Source organism: Quercus robur, chromosome 2, assembly GCF_932294415.1.
Source record: "Quercus robur chromosome 2, dhQueRobu3.1, whole genome shotgun sequence".
Classification (NCBI taxonomy): domain Eukaryota; kingdom Viridiplantae; phylum Streptophyta; class Magnoliopsida; order Fagales; family Fagaceae; genus Quercus; species Quercus robur.
Window position 1 is genome coordinate 97,576,634 of NC_065535.1, and position 26,816 is coordinate 97,603,449.

At 34.5% G+C, this 26,816-nt stretch overlaps 2 protein-coding genes and 1 pseudogene across 4 annotated transcripts; 1 reads left to right on the forward strand and 2 right to left on the reverse strand.

The window, feature by feature from the left end:
• The first annotated feature begins 341 nt into the window (after window positions 1-341).
• Window positions 342-21,253, forward strand: LOC126716126 (phenylacetaldehyde reductase). Of its 3 annotated transcripts, XR_007652012.1 has the most exons (4): window positions 342-1,324; window positions 3,210-3,372; window positions 19,853-19,904; window positions 21,035-21,099. XR_007652012.1 is itself a non-coding variant. In XM_050417144.1 (3 exons), exons 1-2 carry the CDS (start codon window positions 483-485, stop codon window positions 3,352-3,354), a joined length of 987 nt encoding a protein of 328 aa, XP_050273101.1. In that variant the 5' UTR covers window positions 342-482; the 3' UTR covers window positions 3,355-3,372; window positions 21,035-21,253. The 3 variants fall into 3 exon arrangements, 2 of the variants coding, with proteins under 2 accessions (XP_050273101.1, XP_050273102.1); XM_050417144.1 differs by lacking the exon at window positions 19,853-19,904 and having other exon boundaries at window positions 21,035-21,253; XM_050417145.1 differs by lacking the exons at window positions 19,853-19,904; window positions 21,035-21,099 and adding an exon at window positions 4,229-4,453.
• LOC126706223 (leucine-rich repeat receptor protein kinase HPCA1-like) lies at window positions 3,861-12,775 on the reverse strand. Its single transcript, XM_050405563.1, has 19 exons — window positions 12,694-12,775; window positions 12,223-12,343; window positions 12,047-12,118; window positions 11,636-11,710; window positions 11,463-11,534; window positions 10,951-11,112; window positions 10,597-10,671; window positions 9,808-9,879; window positions 9,637-9,708; window positions 9,449-9,517; window positions 9,000-9,074; window positions 8,719-8,790; window positions 8,414-8,548; window positions 7,796-8,277; window positions 7,576-7,719; window positions 7,345-7,484; window positions 6,894-7,113; window positions 5,991-6,226; window positions 3,861-4,319 (listed from the first exon to the last, which is right to left on the reverse strand). Exons 1-19 carry the CDS (start codon window positions 12,773-12,775, stop codon window positions 3,861-3,863), a joined length of 2,835 nt encoding a protein of 944 aa, XP_050261520.1.
• A 162-nt stretch (window positions 21,254-21,415) lies between the features above and the next one.
• Window positions 21,416-26,674, reverse strand: LOC126706231 (leucine-rich repeat receptor protein kinase HPCA1-like; annotated as a pseudogene).
• Between the last annotated feature and the right edge of the window lie 142 nt (window positions 26,675-26,816).

Below are 26,816 nucleotides of genomic sequence, written 5' to 3' on the forward strand. Positions count from 1 at the left end.
TTTAGAAGTTTTTTTTGGAGAATAGCATGCGCGTCAAACTAATTAGTTAGTTGGACTGTTTTTGGAGCTCGAGTTTGCCAAACTCGATTTTGGGCTAGAGAGCAAACCCTATAGTGGCGTTTTTTTAGTTCCTATAGCAGCGTTTGACAAACGCCACTATAGTTTGAATTTTGGGCTGGAACTCGAGTTTGCCAAACTCGAGTTCCAAAATCAGTCCAACTAACTAAATGGTTTGACGCGCATGCTGATCACAAATTTTTTTTTTTCTGAAGACCGTCTAAATACCAAATTTTGCCCAATTACTCAAATTAAAATGAAAAAAAGAAAAAGAAAAGAAAAAAAGAAAAGGAAATGACAATATATTATGATAAACAAAGGCATGAATCTTGAAACGGTCTAAGAGAGATATCTGATCAACTGGATATTGAAAGATTCACGCTTATCAACCATTTATTAGCTAGCAAGCTGCTCTGAGACTGAGAATGGCAAAGGAAGCAGTGTGCGTGACTGGAGCCAACGGGTTCATAGGCTCATGGCTGGTGCGGACCCTCTTGGAATATGGCTACACCTCCATCCACGCCTCCATTTTCCCTGGATCCGACCCCACCCATTTATTACAACTCGACAATTCCAACTCCAACTCCAACTCCATCCACATCCACGTCTTCGAGGCCGATGTCATGGATTTTGACGCCGTGTGCAAGGCCGTGGAGGGCTGCTCCGGTGTTTTCCACGTGGCATCCCCCTGCTCTCTTGAGGACCCCAAGGACCCTGAAAACGACTTGCTTCGACCCGCCGTGCAAGGCACGCTCAACGTTCTCCAAGCGGCCAAGAGGTTCAACGTCAGGCGCGTGGTCCTCACGTCTTCTATCTCCGCGCTGGTCCCCAATCCCACGTGGCCTCCCAACAAGGTATTGGACGAGTCCTCCTGGACCCACCTCGATTACTGCAAGGCTCGACACAAATGGTACCCTGTGTCCAAGACATTGGCTGAGAAAGCAGCGTGGGAGTTCGCCCAGAAACATGGGAATGGGAGTGGGATAGATGTCGTGGCTATACACCCTGCCACGTGTCTGGGCCCACTGCTGCAACCTGGGTTGAATGCGAGCTGTGCTGTGTTGTTGAACTTGCTTCAGGGGTCCAAGGACAGTCAGGAGTACCATTGGCTGGGTGCTGTGCATGTCAAAGACGTGGCCAAGGCACAGCTTTTGTTGTTCGAGACTCCTTCTGCTTCTGGTAGATATCTCTGCACCAATGGCATCTATCAGTTTTCTGATTTTGCTCACAAAGTCTCCAACCTCTTCCCTCACTATCCTGTTCATAGGTTGGTTTGTGTCTTTCTTTCTTTCTTTCTTTAACTTTAAACCCCGCCCACCTCAATTCCAGTTTAATTTTGATTCTCTAATCTCTCTTACACAAACAAACACACACAGGATAGGAAGCGCACCAAATTTATTAAACAAAAAGGATAGGAGCTTTAATGAATATGAGTATGCCTAATTTGGGAACCCCCCAATCCATGCCTTCTTCATATAAACTAAACTTAAATACTCAATTATTTGGTTTAAGAGGGAAACAAAACAATTTTTAATCTTAATTTGTTGTTGCAATGCTGGTTGGTTTATGTCATATACTGTTGTTAATCATTGATGTTGACATTCAATAAAATCTTGCGTCAAAAAAGACTTGCTCCATTCAGGTCTAGAATTAGCATTGGAATTCTATGTTTGTGGACTACATAACTAGGAAACTATTGTTTTGCACTTCTGAATCTGCTTATCTTAGAGATTGCCAAGAAGAACATCCCATCTGGCACTGGCAGCAAGGGGAATACAAGTGTATTAATCATATATCAATGTATTTCGATGGAATCAACGGGAGGAAAACAATGCACCTATTTATAGAAGCATTCCTTGGGAATTATATTGCAAGCACTAGGAATCCTCACCGTTATATGATTACCATACATCAGTCTATTAATCATACTCCATGTGGTATGCATGTTACACGAGGTGACTTTATCTTTTTAATGCTGGGAACCAACCTTTCTTTATTCTCTTGTCCTTTTGTCTCTATTACTTTATCTAGTTATGGTGGCTTCCCTGCTGAACAAAATGGGAGCTTTTCTTATAGTGGCCTGGATTTTTTTTGTTTGTTCTGGAATAATAATAGATATCTCTGTTGATTTTTTCTGGTTGGATGTATTTACTTTGTGCAAGAGAGTTCACTCTAGCATAGGAAGATACTCCTTTTATAGCTCAAAGCTCCATCTTCTATACTATCGCTACTTTATTTTTATGCCTGTATCTTCGGGTGCTGGCCTTACAAGGTCCACAAGATTAGTTCTCAATGGTTACTATCTCCATAAGGCATAAGTGTACCTTTCATGTTCTGACATCTGCAGTATGCCCTGTCGAAACTTTAAATCATATGCTTACTGTCATTCCACTAAAGCTTTTTCTCTATCATGGAGATATTTCGATATATACTAGAGATAAAAAGGCAACGCATGTTTTTAGTGATTTAGAAAGAAAAGAAAATGGGTTATGCTTCTATTAGTCAATGTGCTAAAGCTGTTATAGCAGAGAGATATATACAGCAAAGTAATGTCTTTCTTATGAAATGGTTGAGTTGGTGACCCAAAACCATGGAAAATGAGCATCTGTTCAAGCTGATGTTGTCTGTCTTCTCTTTTAACATAATTGAAAATGTGGATCTATAATCAGTCGTGCTAAATCTTGAGCAACCTGTGATTATGAATAGCTGTGTAGGTTTCTAGCGGTAGTAGATAGTCAAAATTTTATGATCTTTGAAGATGATATTTAAACCTACATTACGTGATTATTTTGATTGTCATTGTTTCTCCACATTTTCTCAATGAAAGACCTTGATTACTCTCAAAGAAAAAGGCTTTTATGACCAGCTTTGTTATAATTTGTTCTTGAGAACAACCAAGGTCCTTTCTATCGCTCAGTAAGTGGGAGCAGGGATAGTTGGCAATGTATGTCACAAGGAAACGGGACAATCTGGTGTTCTGGTTTTATGTACTTTGTGATCAAATAAAATAAAATGGAAGTTATCCTTGGTATTGCCAGCCTTTTGTACCTTTTGATCTTTCTCAGATCTATAAAAACATCATTTTTTTCTAATTAAAATTTTTTTTTATCTGATTCTAGAGGACGGAAGTTTATAGCTTGAATTTCATACAGGTTTAATGGGGAAACTCAGCCAGGATTGAAAGCATGCCAAGATGCAGCAAAGAGATTAATCGATCTGGGTCTGGTCTTCACTCCGGTTGAAGATGCTATCCGGGACACAGTGGAGAGCCTCAAAGCTAAAGGCTTCCTCAGCTAGAAAATGCCACAATCTTAGGTTGTTCTTTCTATTCTTCTTTTTTATTTTTTCTATTTTTGAATACTGTATTTAAATTTTTCATCGTTTCATTGCCTTATTAAGTTGGCAGTAATAATGAATGCAATTAAGTATCTGTTTGGCATGATTAATTTTGCCAACTTATTTTACTATTCAACTTATTTTTTCTACTATTCATGACCCCGCTGCATTTTTTGGTATTATTCATGGGTCTTACTGTACTATTTCAGGTAACTTTTACCTTTATTTATAGTACTTTCAGCAAAAAGTTTTATGTTTCACTAAAATAAGCGAATCTCAAACAAATTAAGTGTTGTTTATATTAGCGATCCCATCACATCCTTTCATCATCCTTTTTCTCATTCGTTTCTAAAAGTAACTATGATTGATCAAAAGATCATCTTCTTACAGTAATGCATTACTATTTAATCATTTAACTTTATAGCAACTTCAACATTCTAAATGTAAAATGAGAGTCAAAGGGGGCTCTATCTTGGAAGGTATACTCCACTAGAATCAAGGGTCCCACTACTTTTAGGATAGTGGGAACTCCCTTTACTTATCTCCTCATAACTTGCAGAAGTGGATGTGGAATTAGTATTGAGATTTAAACCAGCAAGCTCCATAATGTTTTCAATCTCTTTAACCACCTCAGCCATCATAGGCCTGTTGGATCCTGCTTCTTCCACACACCTCATTGCCAGATCCACAAACTTTTCAAAACCGTTTAGGGTTGTCCCCAAACCAATGGCTGGGTCAAGAAATTCATGAAGGTTGTATAAATCTTTTGTCTTATCCATTTTCTCCTGCACCTCTCTCACAATATATTTTCCATGCTCTATTGGCTTTCTTGCAGTTATCAGCTCCAACATTAGCACTCCAAAGCTATATACATCACTTTTCTCAGTCAATCGATGGGTCATGTAATATTCTGGATCCATGTAGCCCTGCAGTTGATAAAATCCATTCTTAGTGCTAGATTTTGATGTATTTTTGTGAAATTTAGATAATAATAAGACAAAAAGTTTGAAACATAAGCTTTTCTTCTTCAAGTAATTGGAAATCAAGAATGCCTAAACTACCACAAACTCATACTAGCACTCTTATGGTCCAACAGAAACCACCCCTACTCTGCAATGGGAGATTGTGGGATCATTAAATGAAAATCTCTTCCCCTCCAAATATATGGTGGTTCTGGCAGTAATAGTAGGCAGCGAAAAATGCTTGCCCAGCCTATAACATTTCCTTAAGTTTTTGTGTAGGATATAGTTGGTGTGGTGAACAGCTCCTATTGGTTGCTTTGTTTTCCTAATCATTTTTGAGGCCTCCTGGTACTCATAGAAGCATGTATGTGTGTGTTAGCTAGAAAAAAAAAAGCCCTTGCCTACAGCTGGGCCAAGAACTTCAGTAAAAGACGGGGAAAAATAGGCAGCAATCTTCACATTTATCTACTTTATCCCTCAGAACATTTCCAGAAGCTCCACCTGGAATTTCAAAAAACTGAATTTGATTATTCCTGAAAATTCTTAAAAAATGTTCCTTTAACCATGTTTATCTTGCTACTACCCGAAAATTCTACAAAATGTTCCATTAACCAATTTTATCTTGCTACTCCCTCCGTATTTGGCATGTTAAGAAAATCCAACTTTTTAAAGAACATTATTTAATTCATTTTCTTTTACATAAAATGTATAAGTTTCCAAAACTATCATCTTCAATTTAAATTTTAGTGAGAGAGGGATATTGGCTTTTCAAATAAAGTGGAGGTATGTTAGGAAATTTATTGATTGACTTTTCAAAGAAGACTTCATTTTGGGACATCCCAAAATGGAATATATGCCAAACAAATTGGGACAAAGAGAGTACTACTTTAGAGCAAATATCTGACTATAGTAGATTATCATTTACATTTTTGGGATCTCCTTTCTTTGTTATTGGGTTTGCAAAATTTAGAACTTTTAAGTCCAGCCCATGAAAGAATAAGTTTGGAGGTTTTTAAGTTGGTTTTGGAATTCTATATTAGCTAGAAGAATAATGAGGAGCATTAGGCCTTATAAATAGAGTTGTGGTGTAGCCTGTTGTTGTGTGCATAAGAGTTACTTAGAAGACAAAGTTTTGTCTAGCAAGAGAGTTCGAGAATAAGCTTTGTCTAGTATGTTAGTATGAAAGCACCTTTAGGTGTATTGGGGATTTGGGTTAGTTTATATTTGTGAGGTTTATGATTGGTTGTAATTTTCATTGATAGTGGATATTTTTGTTTGGTATTGCTGGATGTAGACATAGAGTTTGCCAAATCATGTCAGAATATATGTCTTGTTTTGCTTTCCTTTTATTATTTTACATGTTTTTCACAAGGAAAATCCATTGAAAGTGAGCTATTTTCTTTAGAGCAGATGCCTAGCTAAAGAATGAGTCATTTCTAAATTTGGTACAATCCAGTAATACTTTTATACAAGGACCAAAGAGCATTAGGATGATTCTGTCTAGATCCTGACCCAGTTATTTCATTATCAAATGCTTCTGGATTGACCAGATTCTGATGCTTATATTATCAATTAAATAATATAGAAATATGCAACATTTTTTCTGAAGTAAAGGTTAAAAGATTTTGAACTAACCATTGTCCCTTTAACTTGAGTGATTACATGACTGCTTTCACTGTTAGCCATTGGCTTGGAGATTCCAAAATCAGAAACTTTAGCATTTAATGACTCATCGAGTAGAATGTTGTTTGATTTTATGTCCCTATGTATAATGGGTGGATTGGCAAATTCATGAAGATAGGTCAGGCCTCTAGCTGCACCAAGGGCCACATTAAGTCTCCTCATCCAATCCAACCTGATTCCTGACTTCCCTGCATAGACAATATGGAAGTTGTAAATTAGGAAGAAAGAAGGATTAGGAATCTGTATCTTTTGACTTCAAAATCTTTGTTTGAGTTTCTAGGGCGGTTCATCATGTACTAATACAGGAACAAGAATCTGACAACTACTTCATTGGTGCATGTCAAGCTAGATGTATGCATCTCAATTTTGCAACTGGAAAATGAGTTACACTTAACAGTTAAACCGTAATATTGGATGGGAAGTACAATTCTGATGCCCAGATTGTTACAAAGTATGGGCTTGGGTCCCCTAGCATAAAGTTAGCAAATTCTTTGGCAGAATTCTAATTAGGGATTGTCTACCGGAACTCATTCTATTTTCTTGGGGAGGAGTGATCAGAGTTAGGCTAGACAAATCATAGTATTTGCCAAGTTATTTAATTCCTCTCATGTCATCTTTGGATGAGGACATACTGGAAAACAACAGAAGTCTTCTTATGGTTGTGCTACTATTTGATTTTTCTATTAATTTTTGTAGGTAGATGAAAGGTATATGGCCCAACAATTATTGGCTTAATGGTAAATACAAATGCCTGTGAATTGAAGAATTTATTATATATAGATTAAGTGTGCAATTGAAGTCTCAATAAATACTAGAATTCTTATTGAGTGGAGGAGTAAAATGGATGGAAAGTACCTGAGAGACTATCCTTTAGACTACCATTTAGAACATACTCATACACTAGAATTTGTTCACCTTTCTTGAAACAGAACCCCATAAGGCTGACAAGATTCTTATGATGGACCCTCGATAAAAGTTCAATCTCAGTTTTGAACTCAAGTTTTCCCTGTTTAGATTCTTTTTTTGCCTGTTTAATGGCAATCAATTGCCCAGTAGGAAGAGACCCTCGATAAACCTGTAAAAATGAAGACAAACAAGAGATTTAGTGACCACTCAATGACAGCAATAGTTTGCGTAATTAGGAGGAGGTTTAGAAGCTATCCTTAATTAGAAAACAAAGAAAAATAAAATGAAAGAAGAATTGAAGTGGCAAAAAGCAATGCAAATTGAAAGATAAGAACAATTTTCATTTTTTTACTAGACATACATTTATAAGATACACTACTGAGGGACAACCAAAACTGACCTTCCCGTAACCGCCAGATCCAATCTCATTTGCTACTAAAAAATGTTTGGTGTATTTCTCAAGCTCTTTAAGGGAAAACCATCTCACACCTTTTACCTCAAGAAAACTACCACCCCTCCTCCTACTTAGGTCCAATTGTTCTGCTTTATATGACATGAATTAGATAAATAACCCTACAAATCCCATATGATTAGCTAAAAAGTGCTAAATCTACTCAAAAACTCATCTTACCATATGGGTTGGTATGTTCAATTACTTTTTTTGCTCTTTTCTTTGTGTGGAGAGCATAAACCCCTGCAAGGAGTATTACCAGCAGCACGATGGAACCAACTACAGCTCCAATTATAATATAAATGCTTGATGACTTTGTTGATTCTGTTGGCATGAAGGTAGATGTGTCAAAATAGATATAGAAAACACAGCAATTTTTATTATGTAATCACAAAATTACCTGTGTATTTCTCGTACTTATCACCAATAAAATAGAAAGGTCCAAAAATTATTGGTGCCTTGAAAGTCTGGTTGCTAAGCATGAACCCAATACTTGAAATTCCTGTTCGATTGAAACTAACTAGACCATAAGGAAAGAGTTTTAGCTTCACTTCAAGGTACTCAAATGAAGCCTTAATGGGATTACTTAGAGTTAGAGAGACTGAATCCACAGGAAGTTGATGGGAGTGAAAAAAATGCATGAGTGATTCCTCAAGTATGATGTAGTAAGTATTGTTCCCCAAGTTTGAAAAGGACAGAGCTCCAAAGAAGAGGGTTCCCGTGTATGGATATGCACACCTACAGTTGGGGCTTAAAATCTGATCTGAAATGCAGGTAGCAGGCCCGCAATTTTGTTGTGTTGAATATGAGAAACTGGAGTGGGAAACTGTGCAGTAATTGTTTAGTGCTCCTGTCTCTTCACAGATTGGGTTGTCCTCCAGTCTATAGAAGATAATACAGTGTTAGCACAATAATGAGAATAAGTACATTTTCTTGGAAATTTATCTTCCAAAAAAAAATCTAGTCCTTTAACACTACAAATTAGAATAGGCCGAAGTTATTAGAAAATTCATCTTACATCAATATAGCATTGTATGCTTCCTTTTCTTCTAAGCGAGAAATCAAATTGGACTGCAAATCAATGAGTTTGAGCCGGTTGCTATGGGTGGTGCCAATATCCAGGGGGCCATTGAGCTGGTTTTTCTTTAGTACCCTGTTATTACATGTCAGAACAATTGCCTTATAATCATAATTTTCATGATATCAAGATATGTAACTACTCTCCTTAGTGTTCATTCAAAGGAATTACTAATTTATTCGATTTGGATTTCTCAACATCCATTGTAACGAGTGTAATGATACTTTAGACAAGTTGATACTCACACTGTCTGTAGATGGGGTAAGCTGAATAGGGCAACAGGAATTTGTCCTTGAAGTTGTGTGTTTTCCATTATTCTGCCATGCAAGGTGGACATGTATTAAATCAGTATTGAATACCTTAAACCTGAGGCCAAAAATGAAAAGTAAAAGAAAAGCACATTTCTCTTTCATATCCTGGAAAAATAATCACCTTTGTTTCACACACTTGCATGTTTGAGTAGACACACACACATTGAGAGAGAGAGAGAAAGAGAGAGAGAGAGAGAGAGAGAGAGAGAGAGTACAGTGTTGTCAAAGACTGTAGGGTTGGGAACCATGGAGGAGCATTTGATCTATAAAAGGTATTATTACTGATATCCCTGCAAAACTCATTTTAGTCAACAAATGAAATTCAAAAGCAAGAGAATATTGTTAGGCGAATGACCATCTTCTTTGGAGGAGTGTAAAGGCTTAAATGATCATTTTTGTGAAAGTCTTAATAAATGATTTACTTAAGCCCACACTAACATTGAAGATCAAGACTTTGATACAATACTTAGGTGTTGTTCCTTAGGTTCCCTTTTTAAGATTTTGCTACTTGAATTTTTTTTCATAAGATAAAAGTGTATTTTTTAGTTAAGTAACCACATAGTTGAATCTTAAGATGAGAATCTAAGGAATAGTATATAAGATATTGTACCTAAGTTTTGTCCAATATTGAAATTCATATGTTAGTAATGTCATTATTACTTACACGTAGCTGAGGAAGTTCATGCCAGTAAGGTTAGGCATAGGTCCAGTCAATTTATTGTTTGACAAGAACCTGAAAAAAAATATAATATATCATCAAAAGCATGCGTCATAAAGTTTCCACACTAGGTCATAATAACTCTTTTCAAGCAAATATAAAGCTTCATTTGCATGTCTCATATTAATTCTTACATCTGGCTAAGATTAGTAAGATTGTTGAAGTTTGAAGGCACAGGCCCACTTAATGCATTCCCATCAACGCGCCTATAGCCAAAACAAATATTCAAAAACAATAACTTATTAGAAATCCATAGCCAATATAAATCTCTAGTGAATTTTTTGGAGTGTGTGACGGATACTCACAACACCTCCAAGGCTTGCACAAGTCCAAGGGTGGAAGGAATGCTGCCGGTTAGTTGGTTGCCATCCAAAAGCCTACCATAAGAATCAATGCGTCAATAGAGAGTAATGTATAACTTAGAACTATTTCCTATTACAACCAGGATACCCACATGGAACAAATTCCAAGTTTGTTGGGGGAGATAGCACACCACTTAACCCAAAAGTTAAAGCTGATAAGTTTGGGCCTAACTATACTATATTAACTATTCTTGCTTTTTAGCAACCAAAAAAAAAAAAAAAAAAATTTGTCATTATTATTCAATGTGAGATTTCACACATGTATACCCAACAAAGTTAGTTTTTTTTTTTTTTTTTTAAATGCAAAAGATGTTGCAAAACATCTACTCTTCGAGAGTGTATGCATATCAGCGTATGCGTATTCTCGTCATTCAAGAGACACTACTGCAAATTAAAAAAATATTATGCTTAACATAACTACAATATATCAAGATGAAATTTTAAGAGTCAATACCTATTCCCTAAAATATAAAATATAAAAAATAAAATAAAAGGGTGTTACATGCAAAAGAACCTATTAATGATTGAACATGAAACAGAAAAAGAATTTAACTTAGGAGGGGCTATTAGATATATATTTCCTATATTCATATGCATTTTAACGTTGTTAACACTTTCTATGTATTTTTTGCACCAGTCTCATTATTGGGGTAACCAAATAATGCATAATCTTCTCATGTAACTCGAATTATACCTAGAGATTCAAGATATTAGAGGTATAACTAGTCTTACACATGTATTAGAACCATTTTTGAGCTGAAAATTTGAGGTGGGATCCTTCCTGAAAGTTTATTCTGTCCAAGATGACTGTAGATAAGAGACAGAATATAAAATGGTTGTTATAGTTGGAGAAAATAAATTCAAAGGATGAGAATAACAAATTTGTTTTGATAAAATTACTAATTGTCCCAAAAGTTTAATACATGCGGTATTTTAAACTTTTTAAATGGGAGGTAGAGCGAAGACAAGTTCAAACTCAAGACAACCTACTCTAATACCATGATATATTACCAATTCTTTCAAAAGTGAATTTAATAATTTAACCATTATTCTAACAAGATCAAATCACAAAGAGAGTTGACATACAAGTGTCTGGCATTAACTAGCATATCAAGACCAGGTGTGCTCCCATTAGAGACAGGGACGGGTCCATCAAGCCGGTTGTCAGTTAGATCGAGCCAAAGAAGATTGGATAGATTACCAATGGAAGGCGGAATCTGTCCACTGAATTGATTAGAATTCAGCGATCTGCAGTTGAAAGCAATGAAGTGTTTCAGAATTCACTGTATGTTAGCCATGTCATTTCACTGCACTAAAAATAGAATCTCATTGTGAATTATATGTGTAAACATATACAAACATAAATTAGAGACAGAGATTGTAGATTTTCAGGACTTACTAGTAGATCCTTCACCTAAAGTAGTGTCCTTTATAATATGGAAGATAGCATCTCTAAGGAATTTAATTCATATTGGCTTTTGCCGTAAAACATACCCTTTTTCTTATGGTTAGTCTACGGGATGGGGATCCTATTTTGAAAATATGCTACCAATTAATCCATTCAGTTACTGAAAAACTTATAAAATCAGGATCCTTACAGGTAAAGTAGCTGCTGTAGAGATCCTATTGTGTCAGGAATAGGACCTGAGAAGCTGCAACCAACTAGGATTCTGATATGCAAATAAGAAAGAAACATTGTAAATCAGGAAGATCTTTACCACCCAACTTGAGTTCCAGCACAGACTGTTAACAAAAATCAATATTTTCTTACAAGTTCAATAGTTTCTTCAAACTCCCAATTGATCGTGGGAGTGTTCCTGTCAGGCCCTTGTTGTAAGATAGATCCCTATAAGAAAGAAGCTAATCAGGAATGCATTACTAAACTTACTGATCAAGTTACTACCAAATAAGCATCATGAATGGAGATTTTCATTTGATTTAATTAGGAAATTTTAATTAGGAGATTTTCATTGTTTTGTGATATAGTCGCCTAAATTGGCTATTGTGAGGTCCACATCTCCATGACCATGAGCCAGAGAAATCATCCACAAACATTTAGCAGTGAATTTTTATAATTTTGAGCTCTTCAGTTTCTATTAGCGGAATGATGGTTCAGAGATATCTGTTGGAAATTGAATCTGAAGACTAAATAACAAAGGCAATGAGAACATAGAAAACGTACAGGGTCTTTAGTTCAGATAACAGTTCGAAATCTCCAGACAGGAAGCCTGTCAAACCAATGCTTGATAGCGTTCTGAAATGATGCAAAAGTCAGTTTTATACCAAAATTTGGAATTGTCATGAACAAGCAAACGTGCCAACAAAAACTAGAAAGTGAAAACCATGCAGAAAGCTTACATGGAGGTCACACGTGAATTTTTGCACCCAATTCCTTCCCATCCCTTGCCACAAGGATCCGAACCCACCCAATTGGGTGGAGTATTCTGCCATATATCCTTGAGAGAAAGTAGAGCAACATCTGCATATGGATTTTAAAAACTTCATAACTGAATCTCCAAAAATTATCAAACAGTACTATCTAATGGTAAAAAACCTCTTTATTGGTGATAGTCTTCTCGGTGTTCACTAAGTATTTCCTAGTGTCAAGTGCTGCCAAATAACCAACCATATGATTTGTAGTTTGTACTGTTCAGACTATCAGAACTGAGAAGAGTATTGAGCAAACCAAATAGTTGTGCAAACTACAAAAGCGTTGTCTCTCATATTGCACCAAAAAAAATAATGTAACAGTCGTTCATAGTCCAACCAAACTAATAATTTAATAGTTACACAAACTAACAGGAAGACACTGAAATGGACTGAACTTACAGTCCTGATTTTCTGTCTGAGCTGCTATAGCTGAAAGTATGATGAAAACGAGCAGCAGAAACAGCTGACTCCTTTGTACCATTACTAAACAAACAATAGGCATCAATATCTCTTAACTCTGAGGACCTTGTCTTGTTGGATAATAAATCTTTCAGAAACCAACTAATATATTGAGTAAAGCCATAATTCGACAAAACTCAATAGCTAGTGTGTGTTAGCGTAGCTGATTTTCTGCGCGCGTTTGTGTTTGTGTTTCACTTGGCTGGTCCCATGGCACTGTTCATAGACCAGCCAAGTGATGGAAAACGCGTGGCATTGTTCCGCAATAAACTAAAATGTTTTCAGTAATAAATTTTCATTTTCTAGCAAATAAGTGGTATCCAAACACACCTCTAGTAAACTTTGTTTAAATTTGTAACCAACTGTTTCTTACATTTTAACCAGTGTTACTATATGAGTATAAAAACTTGGAAGGAACTTCTCTGCTCACATAAATTGCAATGCAGGTACAATTCACCAGTCATGATCACATATTGCTTGATTTTAATTGGTTGGGATATATATATTATCAAAGTAATATCTGTCGCATAAATGATTAATGAGGTCAAAAAATTATCTTTAAACCCATGATACAGTGTCGTTGAAAGTTACTAAACTACTTTTTTCTCCAGAAATAATTGAAAAAGCTAAATTAATTGGTTGGGTTCTTGCAATTTTGTCGGAAGCCATCATTGTTACTTGAACAAAAGGACATTTACTGACAGATGACCCATGTCAAGACCTCTTGTGGAATTCTTAGCTTTTGAAAGCTCAACAGAGCTCGGCCTAACTGAACTTGAAAATGGTATCAATACATTTTGTTGAAGTTATTATGGCCCAAAGAACCCAAGGTCATTATAGACAGTGAACTTGTAATGCAAGCAAACTTATAGAGAGAAAAAATAATCTTATGCTGCAACTAGAAGTATAGACTAGAATTAGCTGAACACAATTCATATGAATAGCAAAAAAATAACTTCTGTTATTTTTTATTGTGGACATAGATTATTAGCTGAACCATGTTAATTCTCGTGTACTTTCTTTTCACTTGGTTCTGCTTTCATGTCTCTCTACACCCTCTATTTTATTCTTTTTATTTCAACACATGCTAAGCGAATAAAAATAAAATAAAAATCTAGTTCATGTGTGTTAATATAATTAGGTTAACCTACTAAAATTAGTCATTTTGCACAGAAACTTATTATAGACAGTAGGATAGAGACTTGTAATAGACTAGAGATGAAGAGAGTCATAGACTCATTCATGGTCCATATCTCATTTTACGAATTCTGAGTCTTTGAATGTTTCAGCGGTACGGTGCGTGGTTTGTTATTTTGTCTGTTTTATAGTATTAATATTCAGATGATGGTGTCAACTTTGTCATCTAATATAACTATAATCCAAGGTTTAATGAAACCTCATCTACATTTGTCAAGGAAAGTTTTGAATCAATCCAATATAACTATAATCCAAAATTGGATGAGATGAGGATCTGAAAATGATTCCAGCTGTTCATGAAGAGAGATTGAGTCCTACCCCTTACGGCAAGAGTCTTCTCTAACTCTAACTAAGGACTTGGAAAAGTATGCTTCAGAGTAGTGGGAAAATTCAAACATATAATTCCTTCTCTCTACCTTGGTGTTAGTCACTGCAAAAACACGAGGTACTGAAAATACTTCTGAGAGTGACACTGAAGTGAAGCTCATCACAAGAGACAAGCTCCCAGTAAAGAACAGCAGAATTCAACACGTCCTGACCACCCTTTCACAATATGAAAAATTCTTATCCTCTATTCGGAAAGGAATTTGCCCACCACAAGTGGCATGAATTCGTGAGGATATTAATTTGAGAATCAATTTAACTGGCTTCAATTTTTTTTTTTTTTTTAATGAGTTAAAACTTATATAGTATCCGGAGGTGTAGTACATTAGGTGTCCTAATTAAATTCAAAAACTTTGCTGGAATAACTAATAAGATATGAATATTTTTTCTTTTCCAAGAATAATTAAATTCAAAACTCCAATTAAAGAAAGAAAATAAAAGAAATTTAAATTCAAAACAACTTTTTTTGAATTTTCATGTTAGAACAATTGCCTTAGGTGATATGTAACTACTCTCCTTAGTCTTTTTATTTATTTATAGAGTTTTAAACTATGCCATTCGCTTCTAATGATTACGTTCTTTATTATCAAATCAAGACACCAATCAGTTTTTGATGTAAGCAAGAATTGAATTCCAAATCTCTTATTCAACTATAAAAAACTTTACCAATTGAGTTAATTGGAACCCACTACTCTCCTTAGTCTTTCATACAAAGAAATTACTAATTTATTCAATTTGTATTTGGTCAACTTTTAGTTCTCTCACTACAAAAACGTTTTTTTTTTTTTTTTTTTTTCCTTTGTAGTTCAAGTTGAATAATAATAATGGGTTGATAGCAAATTTGAACTGATTCGGCCCACACACATCCATGTGAAGCAGACTTTGTCAAAACTTAAAAGTAAAAAAAAATTTAAAACCTCCAACACGGGCTAAGAGACTTGCCATCAAGGTTATCAAAATCGGAATTCTAAGTAGGATCATGGGAGGTAGGTAGAATCGTGAATTATAAGATTTTATATTATTTGAAAAAAAAAAAAAAACAAAAAATACATATTGGTATGTTAAATAATCACATAAATTATACATTGGTATAGTTACCATACATCACTACATCCATTTGTAAGTATCATTTAAAGAGGCCAAAAATCTTAAAACATGACACTCTATTGGGATATTTTTTATTTGGGTCTAATTGACACACTCTCTACATTGGAGTGGAAAAACTTGGTCTATTGAGATTTTATTTTTCATTTGGGTTCAACTAAGCCTTCTGTCAAGTTAAAGAAGATTACAAGAAACCAAGGTCGTTTGGGAACATCAAAATCGTACGATCCTACCGATTCTGAATGATCGCAAAGATTCTTGAAAGATTCGGGTCGTTTTGGCAGATGGGATTGTAAAATTGTAGGATCGTAGGATCTAGATCTGGATTTTGACAACCATGCTTCCCATGGTTATAAAAATTAAATGGAAAACCAAAATATGATTGATGATTGAACCAAAACATCATAATTACTATAACGAAAATATTTAAAAATCACTATGCAACCTTGGTACAATGGTTACTCCACAAGCAAGGTTCTTAGACCCAAATCGGATCGGCCGGTCAGATCAGGTTAACTGTGAACGGTTCACAAATTGAGAGCTGTGGAGTGTAGAACCTGAGACCTATGCCTCATGTAAGAACCAAGTCCAACATCATAACCAATGCACCACTTAGGTTGCTTGTGAACAACTATGAAATGTGCGTTTGAGATTGTCTAAAAAGCCAGCTTTTTTTATTATTCAGTTGATTTTTGTTATTATTCATAAGTTCCATTATACTTTTTGGTATTATTCATGAGCCACACTATACTATTTTAGATACCTTTTAGCTTTATTTATAGTACTTTCAGCAAAAAAGTTTTCAATTTCATTTAAATAAGTTGTTCCCAAACAGACACGAAATATTCTTATTTATTATAGATTGATTTATAAATTTTCAACTTATTCTATCACATCTCTCTCAATTTATTAAACATTACTAAATTTATTTTCTTTGATGAATTTACTTTTGATTAAAGAATAATGGCTTTGCATGGGAATTTACTAAAATAATCAAAAGTAATTTTTTATTTAATTAAAATGATTTTGACTTGTAGGATTATTGTAAAATATTTTTTAATGCTTAATTATGTTGTACTATTTTATATTAACCTTATAATATCAAGAAATTTTATTATAAATTCTGTTTCAATTATTTTTAGATATTTTTAGTCAATTTTGCTACTATTTATGTATATATTTAAAATACCTTTATTTGTATTTTTAGTCAATTTTGAACCTCTCCCTTTTTCGATTCTTTGAACGGTCAAAGTCTGAAAACCCTGTCCACAAGTATAATTGTTTATAGGTGTGGGTGGTAAGGGTCAGGGTTTAAGTCTCGAGGAGGGAGTTTTACATACATATACACTTAAATTATACTAGAGTAGAATTTTTATCTTGTAAAGAATTTCTATCTTGTATAAAATAGTTTTTATGTGAATCTTAAAAAAATTTAAAATAATTACTATATTTAAAATAGTTAAGAATGAGAAAATAGAAATTTGGGTTGAGTGTACTATCAATTATTTGAGTAATATTAATTGTAATTATATGATAAGTTTTGTTATCATAATAATCTCATTAAGAGAATGAGAATTTGAATAATAACTTTGAAACTTAGAAATTTTAATTGTACCAAAAGAAACTAGGAAAATATAATGCATAATAACAATAGTTAGAAAAATATGGACCTTTTAAGAAAAGAATAATATCAATTAAAAATATAAAAAATGATAAAATTATATATTTGTAAAAATAGAGTAGTGATGAAAATTACTTTTTGAAATTGTTTAATTTTTAAGAAGAACAAATCAATATAAATTTGTTATGAGGTTTGATTATAATAATGTCTCTTTTAAAAGAATGAAGAATTTTGAATAATTTATTTAAATAAACATTATATATATATTTTGCTTGAATGTATAATCAATTTTATGTAATTCATTTAAAAATAATGACTTTAAAAAAAATAAGTAACTATCCTAAAGATTAGATTTGTACATTCATAGCTTTCATGTTTAGAGAGACTTTCACTTAAATTTAGTTGGACCGAAATAGTCTGAAATGCTACATTAATGTGGCTCAACAATAGTGTAACAACATTAAATACTATGCTTAAGAATTTAGATATTATGAGTTTGGGGGATATATATATATATATATGTGTGTGTGTGTGTGTGTGTGTGTGTATTGTGGGGTCAGAGAATTTATGACCCCAGCCCATTTCATGTTAAGGTCCAAGGCCTGTGCTTAGGAGAGACAAGGCCGAGGACGCACCATGGGAGTCAAGGACGGCCTAAGGAAATGGTCGAGGACGAACTTGTGTTCGACATTTCATAAATGCCCCTAAAAGGAAGAGTGAGCATAGTGCGGAAACAGCCCAAGTAAAAGGCTGCCAGTACTACAATAAAGCATTCTGCACTTGACAGGACCATACTCTTCAGCTTTTGCAACTACCCCCCAACCACTCTAGGTATGGGTTGATCATTTCTTGAGCATTTCTTCACACTCTCTCACACACTATCCTTACATGATTCCCATCTAAATACAGGGTTTTTAAGTGCTGAATTACAAGTAAATTGGCACGGAATAAAGCCAACAAAATGGTTGATTAAATTCAACCTTATAGACCAAATTTTGATGCTTATATTATCAATTAAATAACATAGAAAAATGCAACATTTTTTCTGAAGTAAAGGTTAAAAGATTCTGAACTAACCATTGTCCCCTTAACTTAAGTGATTACATGATTGCTTTCACTGTCAGCCATTGGCTTGGAGATTCCAAAATTAGAAACTTTAGCATTTAATGACTCATCCAGTAGGATCTTGTTTGATTTTATGTCCCTATGTATAATGGGTGGATTGGCAAATTCATGAAGATAGGCCAGGCCTCTGGCTGCACCAAGGGCCACATTAAGTCTCCTCATCCAATCCAACCTGATTCCTGACTTCCCTGCATAGACAATATGGAAGTTGTCAATTAGGAAGAAAGAAGGATTAGGAATCTGTATCTTTTGACTTCAAAATCTTTGTTTGAGTTTCTAGGGTGGTTCATCATGTACTAATACAGGAACAAGAATCTGACAACTACTTCATTGGTGCATGTCAAGCTAGATGTTTGCATCTCAATTTTGCAATTGGAAAATGAGTTACACTTGAATAGTTAAACCCTAATATTGGATGGGAAGTACAATTTTGATGCCCGAATTGTTACAAAGTATGGGTTTAGGCCCCCCAGCATAGTCGTCAAATTCTTTGGCAGAATTCTAATCAGGGATTGTCTATCGGAACTCATTCTATTTTCTTGGGAAGAAGTGATCAGAGTTAGACTAGACAAATCATAGTATTTGCCAAGTTATTTAATTCCTCTCATTCATCTTTGGATGAGGGCATACTGGAAAATAACGGAAGTCTTCTTATGGTCGTGCTACTATCTGATTTTTCTATTAATTTTTGTAGGTAGATGAAAGGTATATGGCCCAACAATTATTGGCTTAATGGTAAATACAAATGCTTGTGAATTGAAGAATTCATTATATATAGATTAAATGCGCAATTGAAGTCTCAATAAATACTAGAATTCTTATTGAATGGAGGAGTAAAATGGATGGAAAGTACTTGAGAGACTATCCTTTAGACTACCATTTAGAACATACTCATACACCAGAATTTGTTCACCTTTCTTGAAACAGAACCCCAGAAGGCTGACAAGATTCTTATGATGGACCCTCGATAAATGTTCAATCTCAGTTTTGAACACAAGCTTTCCCTGTTTAGATTCTTTTTTGCCTGTTTAATGGCAATCAATTGCCCAGTAGGAAGAGACCCTTGATAAACCTATAAAAATGAAGACAAACAAGAGATTTAGTGACCACTCAGTGACAACAATACAAATTGGAAAGATAAGAATAGTTTTCATTTTTTTACCAGACATACATTTATAAGATACACTATTGAGGGACAATCAAAACTGACCTTCCCGTAACCGCCAGATCCAATCTCATTTGCTACTGAAAAATGTTTGGTGTATTTCTCAAGCTCTTTAAGGGAAAACCATCTCACACCTTTTACCTCAAGAAAACTACCACCCCTCCTCCTACTCAGGTCCAATTGTTTTGCTTTATATGACACGAATTAGATAAATAACCCTACAAATCTCATATGATTAGCTAAAAAGTGCTAAATATAACACCCCATTATTTTGATACTAATTTAATTCTTATACGTAAATTAAAAAGGAGACCCACAATTAAATGGATTTAATTTATTTGGGCCTAAGATATTAAAAATAAGATAAATACTATGGAATATGAAGCCCAAGTGAGGTGGCATAAGTAAATATATGGGCCTTGATAAGCTTTAAAAAAAAAAACCCTAGTCTTTTACTTCTTCAGCTACATGTGTATTTGCTGATGGGATTCCTTTTGCTTCAGCCGACTATTGAACGTTGATTTTCTTCATTGTGGCTGTGAGTGGAGACTACAGGTACGGTTCTCTTCTACTCTAAACTTAGGAAGTTGAAATACTCAATGGCTAGCTTTTGTTCCCACTCTTATAGCATCTGTTATTGGCGTACCTGGTAGAAAAAAAAAACATAGGGGCCGCTGTTGTACTATTACCACTATTATAGCTCCTTTTATAGCTCAAAGCTCCATCTTCTATACTATCACTACTTTATTTTTTATGCCTCAATCTTCTGGTGCTGGCCTTACAAGGTCCACAATATTAGTTCTCAATGGTTACTATCTCCATAAGGCATAAGTGTACCTTTCATGTTCTGACATCTGCAGTATGCCTTGTTGAAACTTTGAATCATATGCATACTGTCATGCCACTAAAGATTTTTCTCTATCATGGATATATTTCGATATATACTAGAGATAAAAAGGTAACGCACGCTTTTAGTGATTTAGAAAGAAAAGAAAATGGGTTTTACATCTATTAGTCAATGTACTAAAGCTGTTATAGTAGAGAGATATATACAGCAAAGTAATGTCTTTCTTATGAAATGGTTGAGTTGGTGACCGAAAACCATGAAAAATGAGCATCTCTTCAAGCTGATGTTGTCTGTCTTCTCTTTTAACATAATTGAAAATTTGGATCTATAATCAGTTGTGCCAAATCTTGTGCAACCTGTGATTATGAATAGCTGTGTAGGTTTCTAGTGGTAGCAGATAATCAAAATTTTATGATTTTTGAAGATGATATTTACACCTACATTACATGATTATTTTGATTGTCATTGTATCTCCACATTTTCTCAATGAAAGACCTTGATTACTCTCAAAGAAAAAGGCTTTTATGACCAGCTTTGTTGTAATTTGTTCTTGAGAACAACCAAGGTCGTTTCTATCGCTTAGTAAGTGGGAGCAAGGATAGTTGGCAATGTATGTCACAAGGAAACGGGACAATAATCTGGTGTTCTGGTTTTATGTACTTTGTGATAAAATAAAAAGTACATAAAATAAAATAAAATGGAAGTTATCCTTGGTATTGCCAGCCTTTGGTACTTTTTTGATCTTTCTCAGATCTAGAAAAACATCATTTTTGTCTAATTATTATTATTTTTTATCTGATTCTAAAGGACGGAAGTTTATGACTTGAATTACATACAGGTTTAATGGGGAAACTCAGCCAGGATTGACAGCATGCCAAGATGCAGCAAAGAGATTAATCGATCTGGGCCTGGTCTTCACTCCGGTTGAAGATGCTGTCCGGGACACAGTGGAGAGCCTCAAAGCTAAAGGCTTCCTGAGCTAGAAAATGCCACAATCTTAGGTTGTTCTTTCTATTCTTCTTTTTTATTTTTTCTATTTTTGAATACTGTATTTAAATTTTTCATTGTTTCATTGCCTTATTAAGTTGGCAGTAATAATGAATGCAATTAAGTGTCCGTTTGACATGATTCATTTTGCCAACTTATTTTACTATTCAGTTTATTTTTGTTACTATTCATGGGTCACACTTTACTATTTCAGTTAACTTTTACCTTTATCTATAGTACTTTTAGCAAAAAGTTTTCAGTTTCAGTAAAATAAGCGAATCTCAAACAAACTAAGTGTTGTTTATATTAGCGATCCCATCACATCCTTTCATCATCCTTTTATTAGATGATCAAAAGATCATCTTCTTACAATAATGCATTACTATTTAATCATTTAACTTTATAACAACTTCAACATTCTAAATGTAAAATGAGAGTCAATGGGGGCTCTATCTTGGAAGGTATACTCCACTAGAATCAAGGGTCCCACTACTGTTAGGATAGTGGGAACTCCTGTTACTTATCTCCTCATAACTTGCAAAAGTGGATGTGGAATTAGTATTGAGATTTAAACCAGCAAGCTCCATAATGTTTTCAATCTCTTTAACCACCTCAGCCATCATAGGCCTGTCGGATCCTGCTTCTTCCACACACCTCATTGCCAGATCCACAAACTTTTCTAAACCTTTCAGGGTTGTTCCCAAACCAATGGCTGGGTCAAGAAATTCATGAAGGTTGTATAAATCTTTTATCTTATCCATTTTCTCCTGCACCTCTCTCACAATATATTTTCCATGCTCTATTGGCTTTCTTGCAGTTATCAGCTCCAACATTAGCATTCCAAAGCTATATACATCACTTTTCTCAGTCAACCGATGGGTCATGTAATATTCTGGATCCATGTAGCCCTGCAATTGATAAAATCCATTCTTAGTGCTAGATTTTGATGTATTTTTGTAAAATTTAGATAATAATAAGACAAAAAGTTTGAAACATAAGCTTTTCTTCTTCAAGTAATTGGAAATCAAGAATGCCTAAACTACCACAAACTCATACTAGTACTCTCGTGGTCCAATAGAAACCACCCCTATTCTGCAATGGGAGATTATGGGATCATTAAATGAAAATCTCTTCCCCTCCAAATATATGGTGGTTCTGGCAGTAATAGTAGGCAGCAAAAAATCCTTGCCCTGCCCGAAACATTTCCTTAAGTTTTTGTGTAGGATATAGTTGGTGTGGTGAACAGCTCCTACTGGCTGCTTTGTTTTCCTAATCAGTTTTAAGGCCTCCTGGTACTAGTAGAAGCATGTATGCGTGTGTTAGCTAGAAAAAAAAAGCCCTTGCCTATGGCTAGGTCAAGAACTTTAGTAAAAGAGGGGGAAAATAGGCAACAATCTTCACATTTATCTACTTTATCCCTCAAAACATTTCCAGAAGCTCCACTTGGAATTTGAAAAAACTGAACTTGATTATTCCTGAAAATTCTTAAAAAATGTTCCTTTAACCATGTTTATCTTGCTACTACCTGAAAATTCTACAGAATGTTCGATTAACCATATTTATCTTGCTACTCCCTCTGTATTTGGCATGTTAAGAAAATCCAACTTTTTAAAGAACATTCTTTAATGCATTTTCTTTTACATAAAATGTACAAGTTTCCAAAACTACCATCTTTAATTTAAATTTTAGTGAGAGATTGATATTTGCTTTTCAAATAAAGTGGAGGTATTTTAGGAAATTTATTGATTGACTTTTCAAAGAAGACTTCATTTTGGGACATCCCAAAATGGAATATACGCCAAACAAATTGGGACAAAGAGAGTATTACTTTAGAGCAAATATTTGAATATAGTCGATTATCATTTACATTTTTGGGATCTCCTTTCTTTGTTATTGGGTTTGCAAAATTTGGAACTTTTATGTCCAGCCCATGAAAGAATAAGTTTGGAGGTTTTTAAGTTGGTTTTGGAATTCTATATTAGCTAGAAGAATAATGAGGAGCATTAGGCCTCATAAGTTGTGGTTTAGCTTCTTGTTGTGCACGTAAGAGTTAATTAGAAGACAAAGTTTTGTCTAGCAAGAGAGTTAGAGAATAAGCTTTGTCTAGTATGTTAGTATGAAAGCACCTTTAGGTGTATTGGAGATTTGGGTTAGTTTATATTTGTGAGGTTTATGACTGGTTGTAATTTTCATTGATAGTGGATATTTTTGTTTGGTGTTGCTGGATGTAGACATAGAGTTTGCCAAATCATGTCAAAATTTATGTATTGTTTTGCTTTCCTTTTATTATTTTACACGTTTTTCACAAGGAAAATCCATTGAAAGTGAGCTATTTTCTTTTAGAGCAGATGCCTAGCTAAAGAATGAGTCATTTCTAAATTTGGTACAATCCAGTAATACTTTTATACAACGACCAGAGAGCATTAGGAGGATTTTCTGTCTAGATCCTAACCCAGTTATTTCATTATCAAATGCTTCTGGATTGACTAGATTCTGATGCTTATATTATCAATTAAATAACATAGAAAAATGCAACATTTTTTCTAAAGTAAAGGATAAAAGATTCTGAACTAACCATTGTCCCCTTAACTTGAGTGATTACATGACTGCTTTCATTGTCAGCCATTGGCTTGGAGATTCCAAAATCAGAAACTTTAGCATTTAATGACTCATCTAGTAGGATGTTGTTTGATTTTATGTCCCTATGTATAATGGGTGGATTGGCAAATTCATGAAGATAGGTCAGGCCTCTGGTTGCACCAAGGGCCACATTAAGTCTCCTCATCCAATCCAACCTGATTCCTGACTTCCCTGCATAGACAATATGGAAGTTGTCAATTAGGAAGAAAGAAGGATTAGGAATCTGTATCTTTTGACTTCAAAATCTTTGTTTGAGTTTCTAGGGTGGTTCATCATGTACTAATACAGGAACAAGAATCTGACAACTACTTCATTGGTGCATGTCAAGCTAGATGTCTGCATCTCAATTTTGCAACTGGAAAATGAGTTACACTTGAACAGTTAAACCCTAATATTGGATGGGAAGTACAATTCTGATGCTCGGATTGTTACAAAGTATGGGCTTGGGTCCCCCAACATAGAGTCATCAAATTCTTTGGCAGAATTCTAATCAGGGATTGTCTATCGGAACTCATTCTATTTTCTTGGGGAGAAGTGATCAGAGTTAGGCTAGACAAATCATAGTATTTGCCAAGTTATTTAATTCCTCTCATGTCATCTTTGGATGAGGGCATTCTGGAAAACAACAAAAGTCTTCTTATGGTCATGCTACTATTTGATTTTTCTATTAATTTTTGTAGGTAGATGAAAGGTAAATGGCCCAACAATTATTGGCTTAATGGTAAATACAAATGCCTGTGAATTGAAGAATTCATTATATATAGATTAAGTGTGCAATTGAAGTCTCAATAAATACTAGAATTCTTATTGAGTGGAGGAGTAAAATGGATGGAAAGTACCTGAGAGACTATCCTTTAGACTACCATTTAGAACATACTCATACACCAGAATTTGTTCACCTTTCTTGAAACAGAACCCCAGAAGGCTGACAAGATTCTTATGATGGACCCTCGATAAAAGTTCAATCTCAGTTTTGAACTCAAGTTTTCCCTATTTAGATTCTTTTTTTGCCTGTTTAATGGCAATCAATTGCCCAGTAGGAAGAGACCCTCGATAAACCTGTAAAAATGAAGACAAACAAGAGATTTAGTGACCATTCAATGACATCAATAGTTTGCGTAATTAGGAAGAAGGTTAAGAAGCTATCCTTAATTAGAAAACAAAGAAAAATAAAATAAAAGAAGAATTGAAGTGGCAAAAAGCAATACAAATTGGAAAGATAAGAACAGTTTTCAGTTTTTTACCAGACATACATTTATAAGATACACTACTGAGGTACAATCATAACTGACCTTCCCGTAACCGCTAGATCCAATCTCATTTGCTACTGAAAAATGTTTGGTGTATTTCTCAAGCTCTTTAAGGGAAAACCATCTTACACCTTTTACCTCAAGAAAACTACCACCCCTCCTCCTACTCAGGTCCAATTGTTCTGCTTTATATGACATGAATTAGATAAATAACCCTACAAATCCCATATGATTAGCTAAAAATTGCTAAATCTACTCAAAAACTCATCTTACGATATGGGTTGATATGTTCAATTACTTTTTCTGCTCTTTTCTTTGCGTGGAGAGCATAAACCCCTGCAAGGAGTATTACCAGCAGAATGATGGAACCAACTACAACTCCAATTATAATATAAATGCTTGATGACTTTGTTGATTCTGTTGGCATGAAGGTAGATGCGTCAAAATAGATACAGAAAACACAGCAATTTTTATTATGTAATCACAAAATTACCTGTATATTTCTCGTACTTATCACCAATAAAATAAAAAGGTCCAAAAATTATTGGTGCCTTGAAAGTCTGGTTGCTAAGCATGAACCCAATACTTGAAATTCCTGTTCGATTGAAACTAACTAGACCATAAGGAAAGACTTTTAGCTTCACGTCAAGGTACTCAGATGAAGCCTTAATGGGATTACTTAGAGTTAGAGAGGCTGAATCCACAGGAAGTTGATGGGAGTGAAAAAAATGCATGAGTGATTCCTCAAGTATGATGTAGTAAGTATAGTTCCCCAAGTCTGAAAAGGACAGAGCTCCGAAGAAGAGGGTTCCCGTGTATGGATATGCACACCTATAGTTGGGGCTTAAAATCTGATCTGAAATGCAAGTAGCAGGCCCGCAATTTTGTTGTGTTGAATATGAGAAATTGGAGTGGGAAACTGTGAAGTAACTGTTTAGTGCTCCTGTCTCTTCATAGATTGGGTTGTCCTCCAATCTGTAGAAGATAATACAGTGTTAACACAATAATGAGAATGAGTACATTTTCTTGGAAATTGATTTTTGATGTAAGCAAGAATTGAACTCTAAATCCCCTATTCAACTATAAAAAACTTTACCAATTGAGTTGATTGAAACCCACTACTCTCCTTAGTCTTTCATACAAAGAAATTACTAATTTATTCAATTTGTATTTGGTCAACTTTTAGTTCTCTCACTACAAAAACGTTTTTGTTTTGTTTTGTTTTTTTGTTTTTTTTGTTTTGTTTTGTTTTGTTTTGTTTTGTTTTTTTTTTTTTGTTTTTTTTTCCCTTTGTAGTTCAAGTTGAATAATAATGGGTTGATAGCAAATCTGAACCGATTCGGCCCACACACATCCATGTGAAGCATACTTTGTCAAAACTTAAAAGTAAAAAAAAAATTTAAAACCTCCGACACGGGCTAAGAGACTTCCCATCAAGGTTATCAAAATCAGAATTCTACGTAGGATCATAGGAGGTAGGTAGAATCGTGAATCATAAGATTTTATATTATTTGAAAAAAAAAACAAAAAATACACATTGGTATGTTAAATAATCACATAAATTATACATTGATATAGTTACCATACATCACTACATCCATTTGTAAGCATCATTTAAAGAGGCCAAAAATCTCAAAATATGACACTTTATTGGGATATTTTTTATTTGGGTCTAATTGACACACTCTCTACATTAGAGTGGAAAAATTTGGTCTATTGGGATTTTATTTTTCATTTGGGTTC

What these genes read in the sequence shown, in the direction of transcription:
- LOC126716126 (XM_050417144.1), top strand. Translation starts at nt 483, where the DNA reads ATGGCAAAGGAAGCAGTGTGCGTGACTGGAGCCAACGGGTTCATAGGC. An exon ending in CCTCACTATCCTGTTCATAG is followed by an intron (nt 1,325 to 3,209) that starts GTTGGTTTGTGT and finishes AATTTCATACAG; the next exon opens with GTTTAATGGGGAAACTCAGC.
- LOC126706223 (XM_050405563.1), bottom strand. Translation starts at nt 12,775, where the DNA reads ATGGTACAAAGGAGTCAGCTGTTTCTGCTGCTCGTTTTCATCATACTT. An exon ending in CTACAGCAGCTACTTTACCT is followed by an intron (nt 11,113 to 11,462) that starts GTAAGGATCCTG and finishes TTTCAACTGCAG; the next exon opens with ATCGCTGAATTCTAATCAAT. An exon ending in TGAACATACCAACCCATATG is followed by an intron (nt 7,485 to 7,575) that starts GTAAGATGAGTT and finishes CATATAAAGCAG; the next exon opens with AACAATTGGACCTAAGTAGG.